The 20,561-nt window shown below is 56.1% G+C and overlaps 1 protein-coding gene and 1 long non-coding RNA gene across 2 annotated transcripts in view; one reads left to right on the top strand and one right to left on the bottom strand.

The window, feature by feature from the left end:
• Positions 1 to 5,568, top strand: part of SAFB2 (scaffold attachment factor B2) — a 33,079-nt gene extending 27,511 nt beyond the window's left edge. Inside the window, exons 16-21 of the mRNA XM_078443527.2 lie at positions 601 to 741; positions 1,938 to 1,980; positions 2,995 to 3,125; positions 4,583 to 4,674; positions 4,811 to 4,877; positions 5,174 to 5,568. Of these exons, the coding sequence (XP_078299653.2) occupies positions 601 to 741; positions 1,938 to 1,980; positions 2,995 to 3,125; positions 4,583 to 4,674; positions 4,811 to 4,877; positions 5,174 to 5,333 (634 nt within the window). The 3' untranslated portion in view covers positions 5,334 to 5,568. The remainder of the gene's footprint in view (positions 1 to 600; positions 742 to 1,937; positions 1,981 to 2,994; positions 3,126 to 4,582; positions 4,675 to 4,810; positions 4,878 to 5,173) is intronic.
• Positions 5,569 to 8,371: 2,803 nt separating this feature from the next.
• Positions 8,372 to 10,198, bottom strand: LOC132678045 (uncharacterized). The gene is made up of 3 exons (XR_009609467.3): positions 10,046 to 10,198; positions 9,128 to 9,230; positions 8,372 to 9,030 (listed from the first exon to the last, which is right to left on the bottom strand). It is a non-coding gene; the product is annotated as an uncharacterized LOC132678045 (long non-coding RNA).
• Between the last annotated feature and the right edge of the window lie 10,363 nt (positions 10,199 to 20,561).

Genomic DNA, 20,561 nt, shown 5'->3' with positions numbered 1-20,561 from the left:
CGGAAGAAGAAATTGCCTTCCCGTTCACAAAGTAGGTTTATTGGTCTCCAGCTCCTCTGAGCTTCTTAATTGACGGTCACCCATCACCCCACCAGCCGTGAGCCTAGTTTTCTGTAAAAAATCAGGAGGAAGATAATTGGATGCCATCCTGAGCTGTATGCAGTTCACTATCACCCGATCTAATTCCCTTTGCTTTTGCAAAAAAAAACTCAGAGGGAGGTTCAGGTTACCATAGAAGACAGGAAGGTGAAAATGTGGCAACTCAGAATGCCATTCCAGAAGAATCAAATATTTCATTTCACTTGCATCTGAGCTCATGCGGGGATCAAGGTATTAACAGCCTTGTGATACAATTAGCTCCCAGCAGCCCTCCTTTCAGGACTGTCAGATGAGAATGCCGGCATGCCTCTTGGCAGTTTGGGGGATTTTAATTTATCAAATCAAAGCCATAATGATTGAATGTTTAGAGATTAGCCCTGCAGGACATTTTAAATGATACCGGGTCTGGAGAGAGCTCCTCTCCCCACCTCCACCCCCTTCCCTATTTCCCTCGTTCTCGCTCATAAATGCAATTCATATCCTTTTAAAAACAAAAAACAGGCGAGATGATGCTTATTGGCCGGAAGGAAAGCGTGTGGCCATGGAGGACAGGTACCGCCCAGACTTCCCTCGGCCCGATCACCGCTTCCACGACTTTGACCATCGAGACCGGGCCCAGTACCAGGACCACGTGGCTGACAGGTCAGCACCCACCGTCTCCCGAAGCCACGGACACAGCCAACTGAGCCCGGTGCAGGGATAGGTCTCTGTTCATTCTCTGATGTCTCATTTACTTGTGAGGCTCCTGCTGGCTGGCTGACCGACCGGCTGCGCGTGGGATTTAGAAGCACAGGCCTTGAGCAGGATGTTGGACTCGGGGCTCACTTAGGGTGTCCTCAGCTTGTATGGCGGGAAGGCCCTCCACTCCTTTCACTCGTTGTCCCCTTCACGGATCGGGGGTTTGGGGCGATTCCTATGTCTCAGCGCCCCACGGCCCACTCTCTGGGCCTCACGGCTCCCCGGGGCTCTCGCCCAGCCTCTGCTCCTCCGCCTTGTCCCTCCTTGTTTTTATGGTGAGGATGCCGTTTACAGAAGTTTTCAGAAAGGCACCTGAGTCTGTGCAGGCAGGGCTGGCTGGCGTCCACATCCATGGGGTTCCCTGACTGACACGGGCTCCTGCGTTGGCATACTGTGTAAGAACTGACCGGACAACGTGGGAGAGTTTTTACTAGGCTGGCTGTGTCTGAGAAGATTTTTTTTTTTTTTTTTTTTAGCTGGTTCCCTTGTCAGTGTCTTCTTAAATGAGAAATATATATATATAGTTTATTAGAAAGGCAGCCCTCGATTTTCTAGTTCAAGAATTCTCTCTCTGGGGTTCTCATCATGGTCCCCTGGGCCGCATATCCCTGAACCAATTCTCCATTCGTTAGCTCTTCCGTAAGGGAAGGGAGAGCAGGGGGGAGATGGGCTGAGAAGCCACTCATTTAATGAATCATGCCTGGAGTTGGTTTGAGAATCCTGTGAATCCTGTGTACTGACTGGGTCAAACCAGAGGTTAGGGATCCTCTAAAGGCTTCTTGTTAGACCCTAGATTTTGTCACCAGTCCAAATATATTAGTCTTTGGCTTCGTGGTGGGCCTCTGTTTCTGAGATCCCTCCAAGGGACTTTAGTTCAGTAAAATTTTTATTCCCACCTTCTTAGGATCCAGCTTCACTCCTACTCCCTGGAAGAAGGCTTTAGATGTAAGCCAGCTTTTTTTCACAGGCCAGCATATTACAGTTCTTACTTGGTGAAATAGAATAAGTACCCCAATTGTGGAAAACTCTCGTGTGTGGCCTGCCGAAATGTTGTCTAGTGCCATCAGCAGCTGTTGGAATGAGATGTTTCCCTTTTGCAGGAGGGAAGGTTCAAGGTCGGTGATGGGAGAGCGAGATGGGCAAGTAAGTAAAACCCGACCCCAAGCCTGGGGGCACCCTGCTTCTGTGTTGGGGTGGGCGAGGGTGAGTGAAGTGTGCATAATTGTTTTCTGATTACGGAGTTGTACGTGTGTTTCCAATACATAGGGTTTGTTTTTGTTCAGTTGGCTCTAGTAGATTGCAAGCATCTCTGGGTTGTCCACTTGCTTAGAGTGCCTTCGAGTCTCAGTATTGTGAGCTGCCCCACAATATCCCAAATGGGGGAGGCGTTTTGCCTGTGTTGGGGCGGGGGAGGGGTCCTGTGTCTCTGGCAATCTGCAGGTGCCCTGTGAGGGATGCTCAGAGAAAAGGGGAGCTCTCCAAGAGAGAGGTAGGGGATGGGCATCAGAATCATGCCTGTTTAAAATACCGGGGTGTTTTTTGAGGGAACATCATGCGATTATGTCTCGCTACAAAGACGTGCTGGGTTTTTGAGCACAGGATTGGTTGGCGGTTGGCCAGGGGCACGGAGTGGCTCCCCTCCTCAGCACCTGCCTCCAGTGTCACATAGACAGGCCTCTGCTGCCTCCATAGAATGGTGCCCACAGGGGTCTGAGGGCACTGCCTGTCCCGGGGTGTGGGAGGGGCCCTCCTGGCATCAGCAAGAAGGAAGTGCCCTGATTCTTCTGGGGAGGACTAAGTGATCCTCTCAGAGGACCCTTCAGCAGAGCCATCAAATGCCATCAAGTGCAGGGCTCTCCGAGCTCACAGGGCCAGAGAGGCCTCTGCTGGCACTTTATGTGGTGCCAGAGATGGAGGTCTAGGGGTGCCCAAGAGTTCTCGAGCAAGGAGGAGATCAGGAAGCAGAGGGCCCACCAGGAGCTTCTGTGGCCTCGTCAGGGTTGGGAGCAGAGCATCCAGTGAGGTGTGCGGTTTGGAAGGGGCCTGGACAGGTCCCCTTGGGGCCACACCCCGGCCAGCTGCAGCGGGATCTGCAGGTTCACAGGCCCGTCCAAGAACGGCATGGTTAGGGTGCCCTGTCCCTCTTGTGCCTTCCAGCACTACTCAGATGAACGCCACGGCCACGGAGGACCACCAGAGCGCCATAGCCGAGACTCCCGAGACGGCTGGGGGGGCTACGGCTCCGACAAGAGGATGAATGAGGGCCGGGGGCCGCCGCCCCCACCCAGGTAAGCAGCGGGCAGCTCTGGGGGTCCCTGTCTGCTGAGGGACACCGCCCTGGATCCTTTCGTAGACTTGCCCCAGGACATCCCCGCCGCTGTCCCCCAGGGGCCTGTAGGTGTTTTTAAGGCAGGTCTTTGCATGTCAGAAGGTTCTGCCTCATCTCGAGGTGGGTTTTCAGGGGTTGAGCGAAGGGTGCACCACTCCGGTAGAGGAGCGATGAAAAGTCGTCTTCCCCAGGTGACCCGTTGAGCTCTCGGTCCTTGAATGCCATTTTGTCCGTTTTGCCTTAAATGTCCGTGGGAAATGTAACCGGGGAGCTTCTCTGCAGACAAGAGGGGACACTGAGCACCGTCACTGTAGGGCTGGGTGGCTGTCACCCCATGCGGGGCAGTCTCGCCTTCACCCTCGAGGACAGGTGTTGGGGGCTCTGATGGGCTTCTCGCCCGCGGCTCTGCGCACTGGCCGGCCTGGCAGCTGGTACTCTGACCGTTCCAGACTCAGCCTGAGTCTGGGAAGCTTTCCTGGACACGCCTGGTGGCTGCTGGTGGCCGCACATTGGACTTGTGTTTTGGTTTGAATCACCTGGACTTTCTGTCTGAAACTTTTTTTTTTTTTTTTTAAACAGCTCTTTTGAGCTTTATTCACGTGCCGTATATAGTTCATCCACCTGAAGTGTGCGATTTGATGTTTTTTAATGTATTCAAGAGTTGTACGCTCATCACCACAGTCCACCCCCGAGGGAAGCTCCATTAGCAGTCACTCCCGGTCCCTCCCCACCCCGCAGCCCCTGCACCCCTGATCCACCATCTGTCTCTGGGTTGGCCTGTTGTGGGCGTTTCACACAAGTGAAGTCACGTGTCACGGCCTCTTGTGTCCTGCTTCTTTCAGCGTAGTGTTTTCAAGGTCCGGTCACACGGTCACCTGGGTCAGAGCCGTATTCCTTCTTGGGGTTCAGTAACAGGCCACATGTGGGGAGAGCACGTTTTGCGTCTCCCGCTCATGAGCTGCCGGCCATTGGGGTGGTTTCACCTTGGGGCTGTCAGAGGATCCTGCTGCTAAGCGTATTCGTGCGCGGGTCTTCCCGTGAATGTGTTTCCTGCTCCCCTGGGGTAGATGACCAGGGGTGGACTCGCTGGGTCCCGGGGTCAGCCTGCCGCACTGTTGCCCGTTCTCACCAGCCACGTGTGAGGATCGCTGTCTCCGCGTCCTCCGAAGCGCCCAGCGTCTGTCCCTTTGCCACCGGCCAACCCAGCGGGTCGCGTGGAGGTCTCCCGTCCCATGTGCGTGGCTGCGCCGAGCTGCTCCGGGTGCTTGCCACGTGGGTCTCCGCGGGGGCGTGTCCGTCCTCACGCTTCGCCGTTGTCCCTCAGAAACGCGTGACATCGGGCGGGATCGGCCGTGCTACGGCCTCCCCGTGCAGGCACGTGGGACACGCTCCGGTCGGCTTTTTGTTTTGACACAGGGCTGGACGTGACTGGGCGGAGCATCAGGAGCGCGTGTGGCCGGGTTCGGTGGACGCAGGCACGGCGGGCCGGGAGCACGCGCGGTGGCAAGGTACAGGCTGACCTGTGCCCAGGAGTAGAAGGAGGGTTCCCAGGACGCTCCCTGGGGACTGGTCCCTCCAGCGGTTGCAGAGGCTTCCAGGCACTTCCGAGAAGGGAGTGTGTGCAAAGCCTTTCTTTTCTTCCAGGTGGTGAGAGGGGCCTCTCTGGGCCCTCGGGGCCAGGACACATGGCAAATCGGGGCGGGATGTCGGGGTAAGAAGTTTTGCGCTCAGATAAAATTGATTTGTTCCCACTCCTCATTTCCTCTCCCTTCTTTGCACGTTTGGTCGGTTTGCCGGGTTGAATGTTTTGAAAACAAACCCGAAAAGCAGCTCTTGGCAGCTTGTGCAAGTCGCACCGGACACTTGCCCGGAGCTCAGTCTGTGGTTCTGATTTCCCTCACCTGGAAGAGCCAACGGGCCGTAAAGGCTGCACAGCCATGCGCTGCGCCCCAGAACGGTGAGAGCGGCAAGCACTTCAAGGGGACAAACGTGTGCCTTTGTTCCTAGGCGAGGCGGCTTTGCACAAGGCGGGCATTCCCAGGGTCACATGGTGCCCGGTGGCGGACTGGAAGGTGGACTGGCCGGCCAGGACCGGGGCAGCAGAGTTCCGCACCCCCACCCCCACCCCCACCCCCACCCGTATCCCCACTTCACCCGCCGCTACTAAACCCCACTCTGAGTTTCCAGGTAGGCAGATGCACTGTTGAATCTCAGCCAGAGTTACCTTGAACTTGTGGAATCTTTTAAGAAACAAAAAGCAAATCCTGCCACCATGTTGTAGCTCGATACAATGTGAATTCACTTTTTTTTTTTTTTAATAAACGTGATCTCTGCCATTTTTAAGACAAGATTTCTGTTAATAAGGCATTCCATTTTCCATTAATAAAAGTTTATGGTTCGCACCGGTGTGTGTCGCACTGATTGCAGGACAGAGAACGCTTCCGACCTCAGCGGCACCGATGTGTGTGTAGAGGCTCCCGTACCCAGTTCTGCTGGCCTCCCCGGGGAGTGGGACGTCCATCTCCCCTCCTTACAGATGAGGAAACGGGTGTGGACCACCTGCCCAAGGTCCTAGAGCTTGTAGGAGGTGGCAGGGCTGGGATCAGAACCAGGATTTCTTTTTATTTGGTAAATGTTCATTTATTTTTGAGACCGAGGGAGACCAGGCGCGAGTGGGGGGAAGGAGCAGAGAGAGGGAGGCAGAATGGGAAGCAGGCTCCGATATGTTGACACAGAGCCCGACGTGGGACTCGAACTCACCGTGCAATCGGGACCTGCCTGAGCCGAAGTCGGACATTTAACCTGAGGCACCCAAGTGCCCCAGGATTAGGATTTCTTAATGGCAAGTGGGGGGGGTGCATCGTGGGGCCTACAGACCAGTCGCTTCACCCCTCGAGCTGGTGTGCCTGGGGTGGGGGGCGTCCAGTGATGGTGTGCGGGCTTGGGGTCTGGCTGAGGGCAGTCCCTGCATTTAATATGTAATTTCCTCATTTGTCACTACAAACAGTTCTAATTTTCTTCGTCAAAGCCTGCCAGACAAGGCCTCTGGCCAGCCATAAGTGCCATACATGAGTCCTCTGACCCAGGCCCCTCCTGTGTGACTCCACAGGAAGAGTTTCTACCAGAGAACGGCTGAGCCCATGCCAGCCGAGAGCATAGGTGACCCCCGGGCACGCTGGGGCATCCAAGGGACCTGTGCCGGGGGGCGGGGAGGGGGTCTGGGGGTAAGCCGGAGGGCCTGCCTCCCACAAGTCCTGGCCGTGATCCGGCGTGGTGAGAGTTAACCTCAGTGCCGCCTGCTGGGAACCTGGATTCCCTTCGTAACTAGGACAGCCACCCCACAGGCTACTGAACAATCACCAGTTCTCCCGGAGTAGCCTGTGTTCCCGCTGGGGTGTTTAGTTTTAAAAGAGCGATCTGAAAATCTGCCCAGCTTGCCGAGGAATCTAGACCGTTAAAGGCGGGTCAGCGCTGGCCTTTGGCGTCCTGCTCGTCTGAATTGCGGCAAGTAAATACCTCGTGGCCACCCCCACCACGGGGGCCCTCAGAGTCGTTTTCCAGTGACAGTTGGGCAAGATGCTGTCTCCGCGTCACCTCCTGCATGGGGCCCCGTCTCTTCTCTGCAAGTCAGAGTCTAGAAACGGGTCTGAGCTTCCCATGTTGGGTGATCAAAGCCATACCCGGCCTGGGGGTGTGGGTGAGACCCGTTTTGAGATCTTGTCACCTGGCTGCAGTTGAGTGACCGCCCTTCAGGGGGAAAGGGTGACCAAGGGTGTGACCCGTGGCCCTCAGGCGGGGCACCGCTGCTGAGCTGCCCCAGGGGAGCCTCGGAGAGCCGCGGGGGCGAGAACAGCCCCTTCCTAGTCAGCCGAGCCTGCAGCCTGGGTCTGGCTGACGTGGATGCAGCGTTTGCTAGGCCTGCGGGAACACAGTACTGGAGACGGGGTGCTTTGAGAGCAGTCTATTCTCTCACGGTTCCGGAGGCCGGAAGTCCCCGTGTCGTCTGGGCCGGTTCCTTACCAGGCTGTGAGAGAGTCCGTTCCGTACGCTTGCCCAGCTTTTAGGGGATCGCTGACCATCTTCGGCGTCCCTTGGCTTTGTCGACACGTCACCCTGAATTCCGCCTCCGCCATCGGCCTCCCTGTGCGCGTGTCCTTGGCCAAATTGCCCCTTGCTGTGCGCACGCTGGTCACGTGGGTTGGGGCCCACCCGAATGCCCTCATTTTAACTCCATCACTCACATAAGGGCTTTGTCCCCAAATACAGTCGCGTTCTGAGGCCCTGGAGGCCAGCGTTTCAACACAGCAACGGGGTTGGCAGAGTTTACCCCCCGTAAGTGCTCCTCACGGTTTTCATATACAGATCTTCCCAGGATGCAACTGCCTTTTTTTTTAGTTTATTTGTTTGCTTCGAGAGAGCACAAGCCGGGGAGGGGCAGAGAGAGAATCCCAAGCAGGCTCCGCACTGGCAACACAGAGCCCAACTTGGGCCTGATCTCACGAACCCTGAGATCGTGACCTGAGCTGAAATCAAGAGTCGAGCACTTAAACCTACCGAGCCACCCAGGCGTCCCCTCCGGGACGTGACTTCTGGGCAAGTGGAGCATCGCTCAACACTTGAGTCCAGGATCTTCCCATTTCTGTGACCAGAGCTGCTGGGGCTGCCGGGGTCTAAATGCCTCCCAGCCGCCTCCGCCCGGGATCGGAGCTGTGCGCGCGCATGCAACTTGAGCACCGGGTCACGTTCGCCCTATAACTGGGCCCTGCCCCTGAGCAGTGATAGTCTCTTCTTCTTTCTTGTGTTTGTGTCTGAAATGCATCGTACTTTTTTCTAATTGTAGTTGGGTTATATTACGTCTGATTTTTATGTCAGGAGACGAGGTGGAACCAGGCGTGTGTTCTAGAAGGGGCCTGCTAGCGGGCACGGGGATTGTTTGCATTTTCGGCTCCTGTGAACGCTGCTTACGGTGAAGGCCGGAGTACGTGTATTTGCTCGCGCACGTGTCCCATTCTGGGTAGGTGCCTAGGCATGGGATTGCTGGCTCCTATGGTAATTCTGTGTTTAACTTTGGAGGAACCACCTGTTCTCCACGATGTGGAAAAGTTGTGCCTTTTCCACGTCACCAACACAGGTTTTCTGGGGTTTATGACAGTCGTGTGCGGTGGTAAGGATAAACTGTGTCCATCCACGCACTGAACTGCCACCACGTGGACGGCCCTGGAGGTCACTGTGCACAGGGACAGAAGCCAGACACAGAAGGACACATCCCGCGTGACCCCACGCACAGGGGGTCCCCAGAGGAGTCCCGTCCGCAAGGGTAGAGAGTAGATGGTGGGAGCCAGGGGTGGGGTGGGGGGGGCGGGGAGTCAGTGCTTCATGGGGACAGAGTCTCAGTTTGGGGAGATGGAAAGTTCTGGACACGGCTGGTGGGGGTGGCTGCACGACAGTGTGAATGTGCTTGGTGCTGCTGACCTGTGCACTTAGAAATGGTTACATTTTATGTGTATTTTATCACAATTTAAAAAATGTTGAGAGAGAGACACCGAGCGCGAGCAGGGGAGGGTCAGAGAGAGAGGGAGACACAGAATCCGAAGCAGGCTCCAGGCTCCGAGCTGTCCGCACAGAGCCCGACGCGGGGCTCGAACCCACGAACGTCGAGATCATGACCTGAGCCGAAGTCAGACACTTGACCGACTGAGCCGCCCAGGGCCACTAAAAGTAATTTTTGAAGATGGGGGTTCTGTGGGTTACCACCGGATCAGGAAGCACTAGGTGTGGAGGCCAGGAGGGCAGGCTCAGGATCCACCCCATCTGCCTTGTCTTCCCGCAGGGAGTTCATGGTCCCTCTGCTTTGGCCTCCTTAACTGGAAGAAGAAAACAATAGTAGTATTTACCATAAAGAGTCTTTGCGAAGATTAAGTCAGTCAAATACGTGAAAAACTCAGAATTGTTGCTGCATACAGTAAGTGCTTAATGTTGACAGGCACTGGGAGGCCCTTGAGGAAAAGGTCCTGGGGTGGTGCTTGCTCGTGCTGTTCAGAGAACCTGGAAGAAGTTTTGAGGCCTGGAGAGAAGGAAGAAAGAAATTATCAGCTCCCCGAATAAAACCCAAATCAGCATTAATACCTTATCAAATGTCTGCACGTCTACAAAAATGTGTCAACCTCATCAACTGCTAAATTTTGTACTCATACAGATTTCATTACATTTCAAAACAGTTGCTAGGTGAAATTTTCTCACTTTGCAGGAATTCCCAAGCCTGCATGATGATTGCCAGTCTTAAATTGTGTGTGTTACTTCTAGTCAAAAAAAATCTCAAACACAAAGTTATAAAAAGCCCTTTGGGTTTAAAAAAAAAAAAAAAATACGGACACAAAAGTCGCCAGCTAGTGGGGACGTAGTGCCTCTAAAGCGATTTGCCGGAGGGGCGCCTGGGGGGCTCAGTCGGTGAATCGTCCGACTCCGGCTCAGGTCATGATCTCACGGTTCGTGGGTTCGAGCCCCGCGTCGGGCTCTGTGCGGACCGCTCGGAGCCTGGAGCCTGCTTCCGATTCTGTGTCTCCCTCTCTCTCTGCCCCTAACCCACTCATGCTCTGTTTCTCTCTCGAAAATAAACATTGAAAAAAATTTCAAAAAATAAAGCGGCTTTCTGGGGATGAGGGGTGGGGCCTCCACCGATATTCCTGGGGACGTGCCCCCCCATCTCCCTCCCCCCCCCTCCCCCCCGGCCCCTACTCCCACCAGGTAAGATGCCCCCCTCTTGAGTCATATGGTCACAGGATGGTGAGTCATGGTTTGAATCTGGGCTGTCACCTTGTCAGGTGGGTCCACAGCTCCGCTCCGCCTCTGGAGCTGTGTGTCCTTGGGAAAGTGACTCACCCCTTCTGGAGCCCACTGCTTTCCCGTGTCTCAAAGGGGTGTGTGCTCCCTTCAGCCGGGCAGGATTTGACGGATGGCCGCAGCAGGCCCACCCCACCCCGTGTGCTGGCAGCCTCCTTTGCTCGCTGGGGCGCCGGGTTCTCAGCAACAGTGATCTCCTCCTGTCCCCAGAGTGCTGTGCTCATTTTGGGATTGGAGCGTTTCACACAATACCTGCAGGATAACTGGGTGTGTGCGTTTTCCTGCGGCTGCCCTAACAAATTAAGACAAACTTAGTGACTCGAAACAGCACCAACTCATCATCCCCCGGTTTTGGAGGCCAGAAGCCCCACACTTCAGGGTGGGCAGGGCCGGTTCCCTGTGGAGGCTGCGGCACAGGAACAGGTGCCCTGCGTTCCCGGGTCCCCCTCCCGTGCCCTGTCCCCGCCCCTCCCCCATCCGCAGAGCCCGGCCTTGCCGGAGTCCCTTCTCCGACCACAGGCAGGGAAGAGCCTCCAAGTTTAAGGGTTCGTGTGATCAGATTGGACCCCCCTGGGAATCCAGGACCCCCTCGCGGCCCGACAGCGCCCGACAGACACTTGCTCGTGGGTCCACCCTGGGATGCGGGGGCCACGTACTGAGGTCATGTGGTGCTGAAGTGACAGTTCCTCCCTGCAGGCGGGACTCGAGGGTGACTCGCTACTCTGTGTGTACGCCTAACCTTTAGAGTTGACCTCAAGGGTAACTTCCGGTGTCCCTGATGCCATCGGGGCTGGAAGTGGCCCCCGCGGAGGTGAAAGCAGTGCCGAGGCCCCCAGATCACTCCCGGAAAGGCAGGTGATGGGGAGCAGCAGGATGGCCCGTGGCTCTTGGCTTGTTACTTGTTGCCACCAGTGTCGCCTCCGGCAGCAAATCCTGGCCCAACGGGACCCCGTCCTGCTCCGCGGGAAGCTCTCAGGACAGGACCCAGTGAAGTGAGGGCCGTGCCGTGGCACCGGCCACGCCGACCGCCCCTTCCGACCTTGAAGGTCGGGGCTCAGATTCCACCCACCCCGAGGGCTCCCTTCCCACCTGTCACTGTCACACCTGCCTGTCCTCATCGCGTTCTGTCCACAGCCGGCACCAGAATGTCAACGTCCACAGGCATTCGCTGTGTCGTTCTCAGCTGTGTCTCCAGCGGCAGGCGTTCCCAGACGTAGGTTCCATTGTGCTTCAGGGCTGACGAGGAGACGACCGCCGCTGCAAAGAAGGTCTGGGGCAGCTGGCATGCTCAGTGGTAGAGTGTGCGACTCATGATCTTGGGGTGGTGAGATCGAGCCCTCCGCGTTGGGTGCAGAGATTACTTTAAAAAAATAAATAGGGGTCGAGGCGCCTGGGTGGCTCAGTCAGTTGAGCGTCAGACTCCGGCTCAGGTCATGAGTTCGAGCCCCGCGTCGGGCTCTGTGCCGACAGCTCGGAGCCCGGAGCCTGCTTCGGATTCTGGGTCTCCCTCTCTCTCTCTACCCCTCCCCTGCTCGTGCTCTGTCTCTCTCTGTCTCAAAAGTAAATAAAAACATAAAAAAAAATTTTTTTAATAAATTTTTTTTTTTTTTTTAATAAATAGATAAGGGCACCTGGGTGGCTCAGTCGGTTAAGCACCTGACTTCGGCTCAGGTCATGATCTCACAGCTCGTGGGTTCGAGCCCCACATCGAGCTCTCTGCTGTCAGCACAGAATCTGCTTCGGATCCTCTGTCCCCATCGGATGGCTCTGCCACTACCCTGCTTGCTCTCTCTCAAAAATAAACATTAAATAAATAAATAAATAAATAAATAAATAAATAGAAAGGTCGTTACTCACTGATGCCACGGCAGGAGCAGGGGTGGGGGCGTGCAGGGCCACACGGGGAAGTGCCCGGGTCAGTCAGGCGGAGGGGGCGGGGGTGGGGTGCAGGGGGGCACAGAGTGGACAAGGACTTTAGTGTGGTTTCGGCCAGCAGGAACAGTGAAGCCGGGTCAGCAGGCCCAGGACTGCTAGTCTGAGTAAGGCCAGAGGGCTCTGGGGTGTAGGGAATGGCCTAGTTGTGTGGTCCTGGGCCCTGGGGTGATAGGGCAGGGGGACATTGGCCCTGAGTGGGACAGCCTCCAGAGGACAGGGTTGGGGCTTGGGCTCTGTGACGGTTAGTTTGCATGTGAGAGGCAGTCCAGGGTGGGTCGGTGGGTCGTTTGCTGTCTCGGAATTAGCTGGCCCCCGGGAGGGGCTGTGCCTCCAGGGTGAGTAAGGCCCCCAGTGTCAAAGCATCAAACAGCAGAAAACAAAGATACGGCCAATACACCTGGGCCATGGCAGACACACACTAAATGCTCATCAAGTCTCAGAGAGGAGGAAGAAAACTACACAATAATCTTGTATTTTCAAGTTTTCCAAATGCGTGACCCCTTGTTTGGCCTGTGGGGTCTGTCAAGGGCTGGTGGCAAGTTCCCCCCGTTTAGTGCCTGATGGGGGCCCTCAAATCCTCACGTCTCAGTGGCGTCCTCAGGAAACAGCAGGTGGCAGTCTCCCCCGAGATTCAGAGGGGACACTGCAAACGCGTTCGGACGGATGCAGTAAAGAGGCTGCTGTTTCTGTGAAGGGACTCTATAGCAAGAGTTACCTGGGGCGGAGGCAGATGCCAGCTTCCCGTGCAGGTTCCCAGGCCCCAACTCAGAACTGCTGGTCTGATTCAGGCCTTCCTTCCAGTCGCCCCTGGGATCCTGACCATTGAGAAGCGCCGTGGTTTCCAGGGTATCCAGACGGTGGCCCTTGCCGGGGAGGGTTGGGTGATGAGACCAAGCCAGGCCAGAAGGTCAGACTCAACAGCTCTGCCCCTCGCCAGCTGGGTGACCCCAAGCCAGTTACCTTGAACCCCTCTGACTTGTGTCCGTGTAAAAGGGGCTGCGTGATTTCTGAGGACCCAAGGAGGCGGGGCATTTAAACTGCTCAGTACTCCGCACACAGCAGGTGCTTCGCCTTTGATGGTCAAGAGTGGCCTCTGATTCTTCGAGAAGAGCTACACGTACTCAAGGCCTTCCACCTCTTTGCCGGAAATACCTCCCCCTAAGGATTCAGTATGTCCTTCGGACTTGGGAGGGGATGCTGCTCAGTCTCCACTTCAACCACGCCCGTCATCTCATGATGTGGCATTAGCCATTTGTAAAACGAGAGGCCCGGGTCTGGCCTCCTGATGCCGCGCACGGCGGGGTTAAGTGCCAGAAGCCTCTGGTGGCTTCTTGCGGCCCCACAGTCCTACCCACCTCACGGCAGCCAGCTGTGACACTGCCTGGGCGTCCCACATACCCCGCCACGGAAACCTCGCGTTAGGCGCCTGCGGGAAGGCTCGTAAAAGGCACTGAAGCTTCCCCCGCCTAGATGCTGCTGGCCGCAGAGGACCAAATATTTACCGACTCGGCTGAAATGAAACCCAGCAGGGTAGATTTCACCAGTGGCCCAGAAAACGTCCCCTCACTCCCCATCCCGGGGAAACAGGGCGCAGAGCGGGAAGCAACCCACTCGGCCAGGGTCTCCCCAGCAAGGCAAGAAGAAACATCTGGGCTCGAAGGCGCAGCCCTGAACCCTTCCCTCCTCTGTTTAGCAAACGCTTCCCGGACCCTTCCTGTGAGCCGGGCTCCGTGCCAGGGACACCGCCATGACCGTGACTGAGACAGACCTGCTTTCTGATGTTCAACAGATGGCTTCAAGCAGCGGGTGGGGTGAGGCCGGCTTCCTGGAGGAGGTGACCGGAAGGGCATCTGGGGAGGGAACAGAATGCGCAGAATCCCCCAGGGGGGAAAGGGTGTGGCACCTCAAAGGAATAGAGTGAAAAGCTTGGGGACCTTGGGGTCAGACTGGGCTCTGAGGCTTGGGCTGCCCAGGGAGCAGGCCCGTGGGCGATGGCGGCGGGGGGGGGGGGGGGGGTCCATGGCGGGTTTTCGGCAGTTGAGACCCCTGTCCTCCTTGCAGGGGTTCAAGGGTGACCATCACTGTCTCTCTAGGCCCTTCCTGGCTTAGGGCGTTCAAATCTTCATCGTCCCCGTGCCCCTCCCCGCCAGACAAGTAGCACTTCTCGCCTCCGGGCAGCCAGCGTCGGCCAGCCCCAGGGAAAGCGTGAGCCAAGGTGGGTTCCTGCACCAGGCTCTGGCGGAGGGCACAGATGCCTGCCCCTCCCCGGAGACCAGAACGGAGGCTGTGGGAGCGGCGGGCTGGCAAAGCTGACGAGGTCGGTCACCCCACCCCACCTGGACTGAGTCATGCTGGCAGCCCATGGGTGGCAGGAAGTGCCAAGATGCCATCGGAGGACCGGGGACAGGAGATGCTGCTGATAAGAGGGGTGGGTAGGGAGGGGTCGTTGGAGGCACTCAGGCTCCTCTGTGGAGGAGGGCTGGGGCTCCAGAGGTAGGGGGAGGCACGGGGGCAGGGGAGGAAGAGGGAGCAAAAGACAGAGACTTACAGAGAAGGGAGACAGAGGCTGAGCGAGACACAGAGAGAAAGGGACACAGACTCAGAGACAAAGGCCCCCCCCATGGGCCCAGAGACACCCACAGACCTGCAAAACTGTGGAGTTGAAGGGGTGCCGTGCCCCCTGCCCCCCATGCCCACCGGGTGGCGCCCAAGAGCCGCGCTCTGTGCCCTCAGCTGGCCTGCCTGCCCCGCCTGCTCCTTTCTCTCCTCCAGCGGCTCCTGCACTGGTCCCCCACCCCCACCCCAGTCCGCTCCCGCCTTAGCGGGTGGCTCTGGGCCCCAGGGTGAAGGCACAGAGGTGGGGGCTGAAGCCAGGGCTGGGGTCCAGGCTGTCCAGAGCCTCCCTAACCCGGCCAGCTCAGGCCAAGGCCCCGGCTTGCGTGTGTCTGTCTTGGGGTGTGTGTTTGCATTGGTCCCGGGTATGTGTGCGTCTAAGTGTGTGTTTTCATGTGGGTGGGCGTGCGTGTATTTGTCTTGGGGTATGTACCTAGCAGGCCTCTTTGCCTCGAGGTGTGTGTGTGTCCCAGGGGCTGCGGTGTCTGTGTTTGTCTTGGGGCGGCGGGGGGCGGGGGGGAGGTGACTATATGCAGCACGTCTCCACGACACCGGAAACCTGCCACGACCACTTCTGTTTGAGTCACCCAGGGAATCCGAGCCTGAGCCTAGGGAGCATTTGCAGATGCTCCATGGGACCGCAGTCTCTCACAGGCCCCTAGAAGACACGCCTCCCAGAGAGCTAGGAACTCGTGTTCACACGCTGACTGAGTACGACTTCGGTTCTGCTAAACCTAAGCACTTACTCTGCGCCAGGCCCTTGCTGGGACACTGCTTTCATGCCGGGGGCTCAGTTTCCTCATCTGTAAAATGGGCCTAAACATTAGCACCTAACGTAGAGCTTCGCTCTGAAGCGACTGAGCTGAGTGTTTGTAAAGCTCTTTGGACACAGTCTGGCCCAGCCTATGGACTAGTAGGCGTCAGAAATCATCCCACTTATTCCTTAGAATGACAAGCCCATCCATTAAGCTGCGGGGTCAGTGGGAGGCCCTGAAAATCCTCCCTGCCACTCCTAGGGATTCACTGGTTGTCTTTTATTTATTTTTAAAATTTTGTTTTTAACGTTTATTTATTACTTTTGAGAGACAGACAGAGCATGAGCAGGGGAGGGGCAGGGAGACAGGGAGACACAGATTCCGAAGCAGGCTCCTGGCTCTGAGCTGTCAGCACAGAGCCCGATGCGGGACTCGAACTCACGAACCGCGAGATCGCGACCTGAAGTCGGACGTTTAACCGACTGAGCCACCCAGGCGCCCCCACTGGTTGTCTTAAAAGACCTAAATAGAGTGGATGCTCAGATATCTCTCCGCACCAAAACTTCCTTTTTGGTGAAGTCTAGCTCAGTGGTTCTCAAACTCCAGTGCACAGAAAAATGAGTAGTCTAGACCGTGCTGGGTATATAAATCAGATCCAGGGGCTGTTAGTGGTACTAGGGACCCAGCAGTGAGCAAAACACACAAAAATCCCCGCCCCAGGGGAGCTTCTGTTCAAGTGGGGGGGACACAATAAGTGAAGTCGATCTGTTACTCAACAGAAGTGAGTTATTACCATTGGTTGTTATCCATCAAAGGCTTTCAATACACTTAGCCATCTTGCCTTCCAGAAAGATGGTACTAACTTATACTAGCAATGGACATGAGTACCCATTGCCTTGCATCCTCAAAAAATCAAATATTATCAGGGATCAGATATCTTTCTCAAATATAAGAGTGGGAGAATTCTAGAAGATTAAACACTTTTGTATGTGAGCCTGTCGTTTATAATTTCCCACCTACATCGTTTGGGCGTCCAAAGTAACATCCATGTTCTTTGCATGTGTCTCTCTATTCTTATTTGTTTCCGACAGCTCTTTATATATGAAGGATGCCACAAGAGAGATAGACTAGAATAACACAACTTACCAGCAGAGACCGTCGTGAGCCCTCATTTGCCAGACCTCCTAGCGATGAAATTTTATTGGAGGGGGCCAGAGGTCCAAGAAGTGGTAGCTATGGAGGGCACTCTGACCTGAGGCAAGGCCTTTCCTAGCTAAGGATCGACGTATCCCTCTTCTGAGATGGACCCAGCACCGTCAGGGTGTTTTCTAATGCATAGAATAGATCATGCCATTCCCTTGCTTCAAACCCTCCCATGGCTCCCCACTGCCCTTAGAAGAAAATCCAAACTCCGTCCCATGCCCTTCACAAAGCCTTTCTACCCCCACACCACATTCTCCTTTTGCCTCCCAGCTAGAGAGGCGCCTGAGCCCTCTCGTTAGCTCACTCCTGCCACGTTCCAGGGGCTCTGCCCCTGCCTGCTGATGTGGCGCTGGGAACGTGATTTTTTTCCCTGGGGGGCAGGGGGGGGGGACCTTAGCAAAAATGCTGCCCCTTGGAACTCACTTTCTCGGTCGTAAAATGAAGAACCAAAGTGAGTACTATCACTGGTCCAGTGAGAGCAAACGCGCCCTTCAGGGGTCAAGGAGTGAACGGGACCTTGTAGGGACGGTGAACGCAGCCACAGAGCGCCCACGGCTGCCACTTGGTCTGGGGACACCAATGGAGCTCCGACTGCTTACGTGGAAACTCCCACTCCCCAGATCTTTTTTCAAAAGCATTACGCACACGCCAACCAGATTCAGCCTCTGGGCTTCCAGTGTGACAGACCCCCGATCCAAGGGGATAAAACCAGGTGAGAAATCTCTTCCGCATCACAAGAGTATCTGGGATTCCAGAATTCTGTGATGCCAGGTTCAGTGGCCATCGCTCTCCAATTCGGGAACGTTCAGGGGGATGTATTCTGCGGGTCTAGAACGCCAGGCATTCCAAGATTCTGGGAGTCCGCAGTTTCAGCGGTCCCACGACTCTGAGCTTCCCAGGTTCTGGAACTCAGGGATTCTCTGAGCTTGTCACTGTCCGCCTGGGTCTCCTATAATCGCCCGTGACAGATAATATAGTGTCTTGAGGCAGAAACCATGATCCCTTTAATCTGGCGGCCCAGGCAGAGGGCTACTGCCTGCAGCCACCTGGCTTTCCTAACGGCTTAATGAGAAAGTCAGAATTAATTGGAACTGGCACCCAACACTCACAGGGCTCGGCGTGGCTGGCTTGGCCCCCGTATGCTCCCAGCGTCCCTGGGCCTCGCTCTGACCTGTTGGAGACACCAGCGGGTGCGACGGGAGAGCCCGAAGCTTAGCCTGACAAGGGAGGTGGCTGGGGCCGGGGTGCCGGTCGAGCCGGCCCGTCCACCTGCCCTAGAAAGAGGGCGCACCAGCCTGGGTTCTCGTTCTCCCATTTCTGCTCTGTGGGCCTTAGTTTCTCTCCTTTGACCTATGGGCTCGGCCTCACAGTTTGCTGCAGGTTACGCGTAAATGGCTCAGCGCTTGCGCGATAATCTGCCCTCGGGCCCATGGAGAGACTGCCAGAAGGGACATACGGCTGGTTTGTCATTTCAGTAGCTGTCACTAGAGAGATTATGCCATTTCGCACTGCGCACCCCAAGGCGTGAGCCTGCCCTTCTCCCAAAGCTGGGTCCGGCAACATGGTCAACGATCAAACTTCTTCATTTCTAGCAACTCGATAGATTTCATTTTTTTTTTTAAAAGGGTATTTCATGGTAGTTTCATTTTACATTTCGTTTACTGTGAGTGAAAAGAGGCTCCGTTCATATGCTTAGAAGACATGCATATTTCCTTTCCAAAGACTGTCTTTTGCTGCTTTTTCTGTTGGGTTGTTGGCCCTTACTTATTGATTTCTGGGAGCTTTTTACATATTAAGGAAATCAGCTTTTCATCTAGCATGTCTTGGAAAGGTTTTCCTAACTTTGTCTATTGACCTAGGATGTGTGATGTGTGTGTGCACACGCGGGCACACGCAGGAATTTTATATTTGTATGCCACCAATTACTAATCTTTTAATTAAAGGCTTCAGGCTTAATGTCATGCTTCAACACACTGGGATTGTTATTATTTTGAACTCCCATGTTCTCTTCTAGTAGTCTTATAGCCTCTGTCCCTCTCTCTCTCTCTCTCTCTCTCTCTTTTTTTTTTTTTTTTTTTCCACGGGGCAGGCACATTCAGGGGATGGGGACCCACCTGAAATTTATTTTGCTTTTAGGCACTTTTAAAATCTGCATCTGAAATCCGATGATTGTGTAACACGCTGGGTAGCAAGTGCACAGTGGCGTGATTCATGAAGTTAGGTGGCCAGCGAGCCCTTGGCTAGGGTTCTGGTTCTGCCATTTTTCACTGTGTATCCTCAGAGAAGTCACTCAGCCTCTCTAGGCCTCAGTTTACTCATCTGTAAAATGGGAGATGATCGCACCAGGTGACAATTAAGAGAAGATTTTTTTTCTTTCTTTCTTTTTAAATCCTATACCTGGAACCCCATCTGTCACTGAGCAGGTGACATTCCTGTTTGCTATTTTTGTTTTCATCTGCTTTTCTTGGAGGAGTCAAATTGCCCTTCTCTGTGACTACTCCCTCAGCATAGCCAATTAGTGGGCGACTATGCTTCAGGAATATTCTAAGTACTTCACCCCCAGCAACTTATCCTCATAGCAATTCCCACTGGATAGATGGGGACCTCCGGGACCAGGGAGGGTACGTTCCTTCCTCAGGAACTTCCAAGAGGCAGGGTCAGGATTGGAGCCCACACTCTGTCTTGTGCTGGCCTCAGCCTCTCTCCCTCCCTCCCTCCCTCCTCCTCCTCCTCCCTCCCTTCCTCCTGCCCTCCCAGCCACTGCTAGAGCAGGACTTCCCAGGGAGCCCAGTGAAACTGGCTTCTAAGTACAGACTTAGAGTCATTGAGGTCAAGCCAGAATCCTAGATACCAGAACCGGTCAGTTCTGTCCTGGCCTGGTAGGTATGACAGTGGGTAGGGGCAGGCAGCAATCAGGGAAGGCTTTTGGGAAGAGGGCGCTTGGATCAGTGGGACTGCAGAGGCCAGCTGGGCCTGAGAAAGGGATTGCAAGGTGGGGGGGTGGGGGGGAGAGAACAAACAAGGAATTGGGGGTAGGCGATCCCCTGCTCACAGCCTCTTGTGGCTGATACTGGCCGTAAGTCTTGACTCCCGTTTCTCCCCACTAGGCACACATTGAACTAATAGTTGGTGACCGTGGGCAGGTGCCTCCTTAGTGGGAGCGTTGAACTCCTACTCATCTGCCAAAGCCCAAGCTCCAATGCCCACCCATCTGGGAAGCCATCCCCACCTCCTGGCCTTTCCCAGCCTGGGAGCTCCTACTTCTTAAGCCCTGAGTGCACAGGGCCGGGAGTGTCTGTGTCCTGCTCTGTGTCCCCACCTCCCCAACTGGGAGACCTCCGAGGGCAGGACCCTAGGTTGAGACTTCTCTGCTGCCCAGCGCTGCCCAGACCAGCCCAGACCCAGACTAGGTGCTTGCTGTATGTGTCTCGAAGGAAATAAGGGAATAAACGGGTAACAAGCGTAAACTCCAGTCACTTCCTTCCACTGCCCGCAGCCTTCCAGGGGTCCCATCTCCCTCGGAGTAAAAGCCCAAGTCTTCCTCCCCTCCCCCCTCGCCTGTCTGTTTAACCTCCCTCCCTCCTGCCCCCGCCCCGCCACCGCTCCAGCCAGAGGCCTCCGCCGCCCTGTTCCTCCGGCGGCGGCCGGGTCGGGACCCTGCCCCGGGGCCTTTGCACTGGCCGCTCCCGCCTCCGCCCGCAGGAGGCCCCTTCCCAGGGCCGGCGCGCCCCCCTCGTCCTTCACGGCTCGGTCCAGACGCCGCCTCCTCTGAGACGCCTCCCTTGACCCTCGCCTCGGTCTAAGATGGCCCGCCAGGCTCCCCTCTCGCTCCCTTCCCTCCCCTCGGGCCGACGCCTCGCGTGTGCGTCCGGACTCATCCGCGTGACGCGCTCCTTTCGGGGCGCCCTTGGCGCGCAGGTGTCCGGGGCGCGTCCCCGCCGGAGCGAGGGGGCGGCGGCGAGGGGCCCCGGCCGGGCGCCGCCGCCGCCGCCGCCGCGTCCCGCCCTCCGGGGCCCCCGCCCGCTCGCCGGGCGTGCCTGGACGGGCGG

The sequence above is a fragment of the Panthera onca genome, chromosome A2, assembly GCF_046562875.1.
Source record: "Panthera onca isolate mPanOnc1 chromosome A2, mPanOnc1 haplotype 2, whole genome shotgun sequence".
In the NCBI taxonomy this organism is placed as follows: domain Eukaryota; kingdom Metazoa; phylum Chordata; class Mammalia; order Carnivora; family Felidae; genus Panthera; species Panthera onca.
This window is presented reverse-complemented; position numbering and strand designations above follow the sequence as displayed.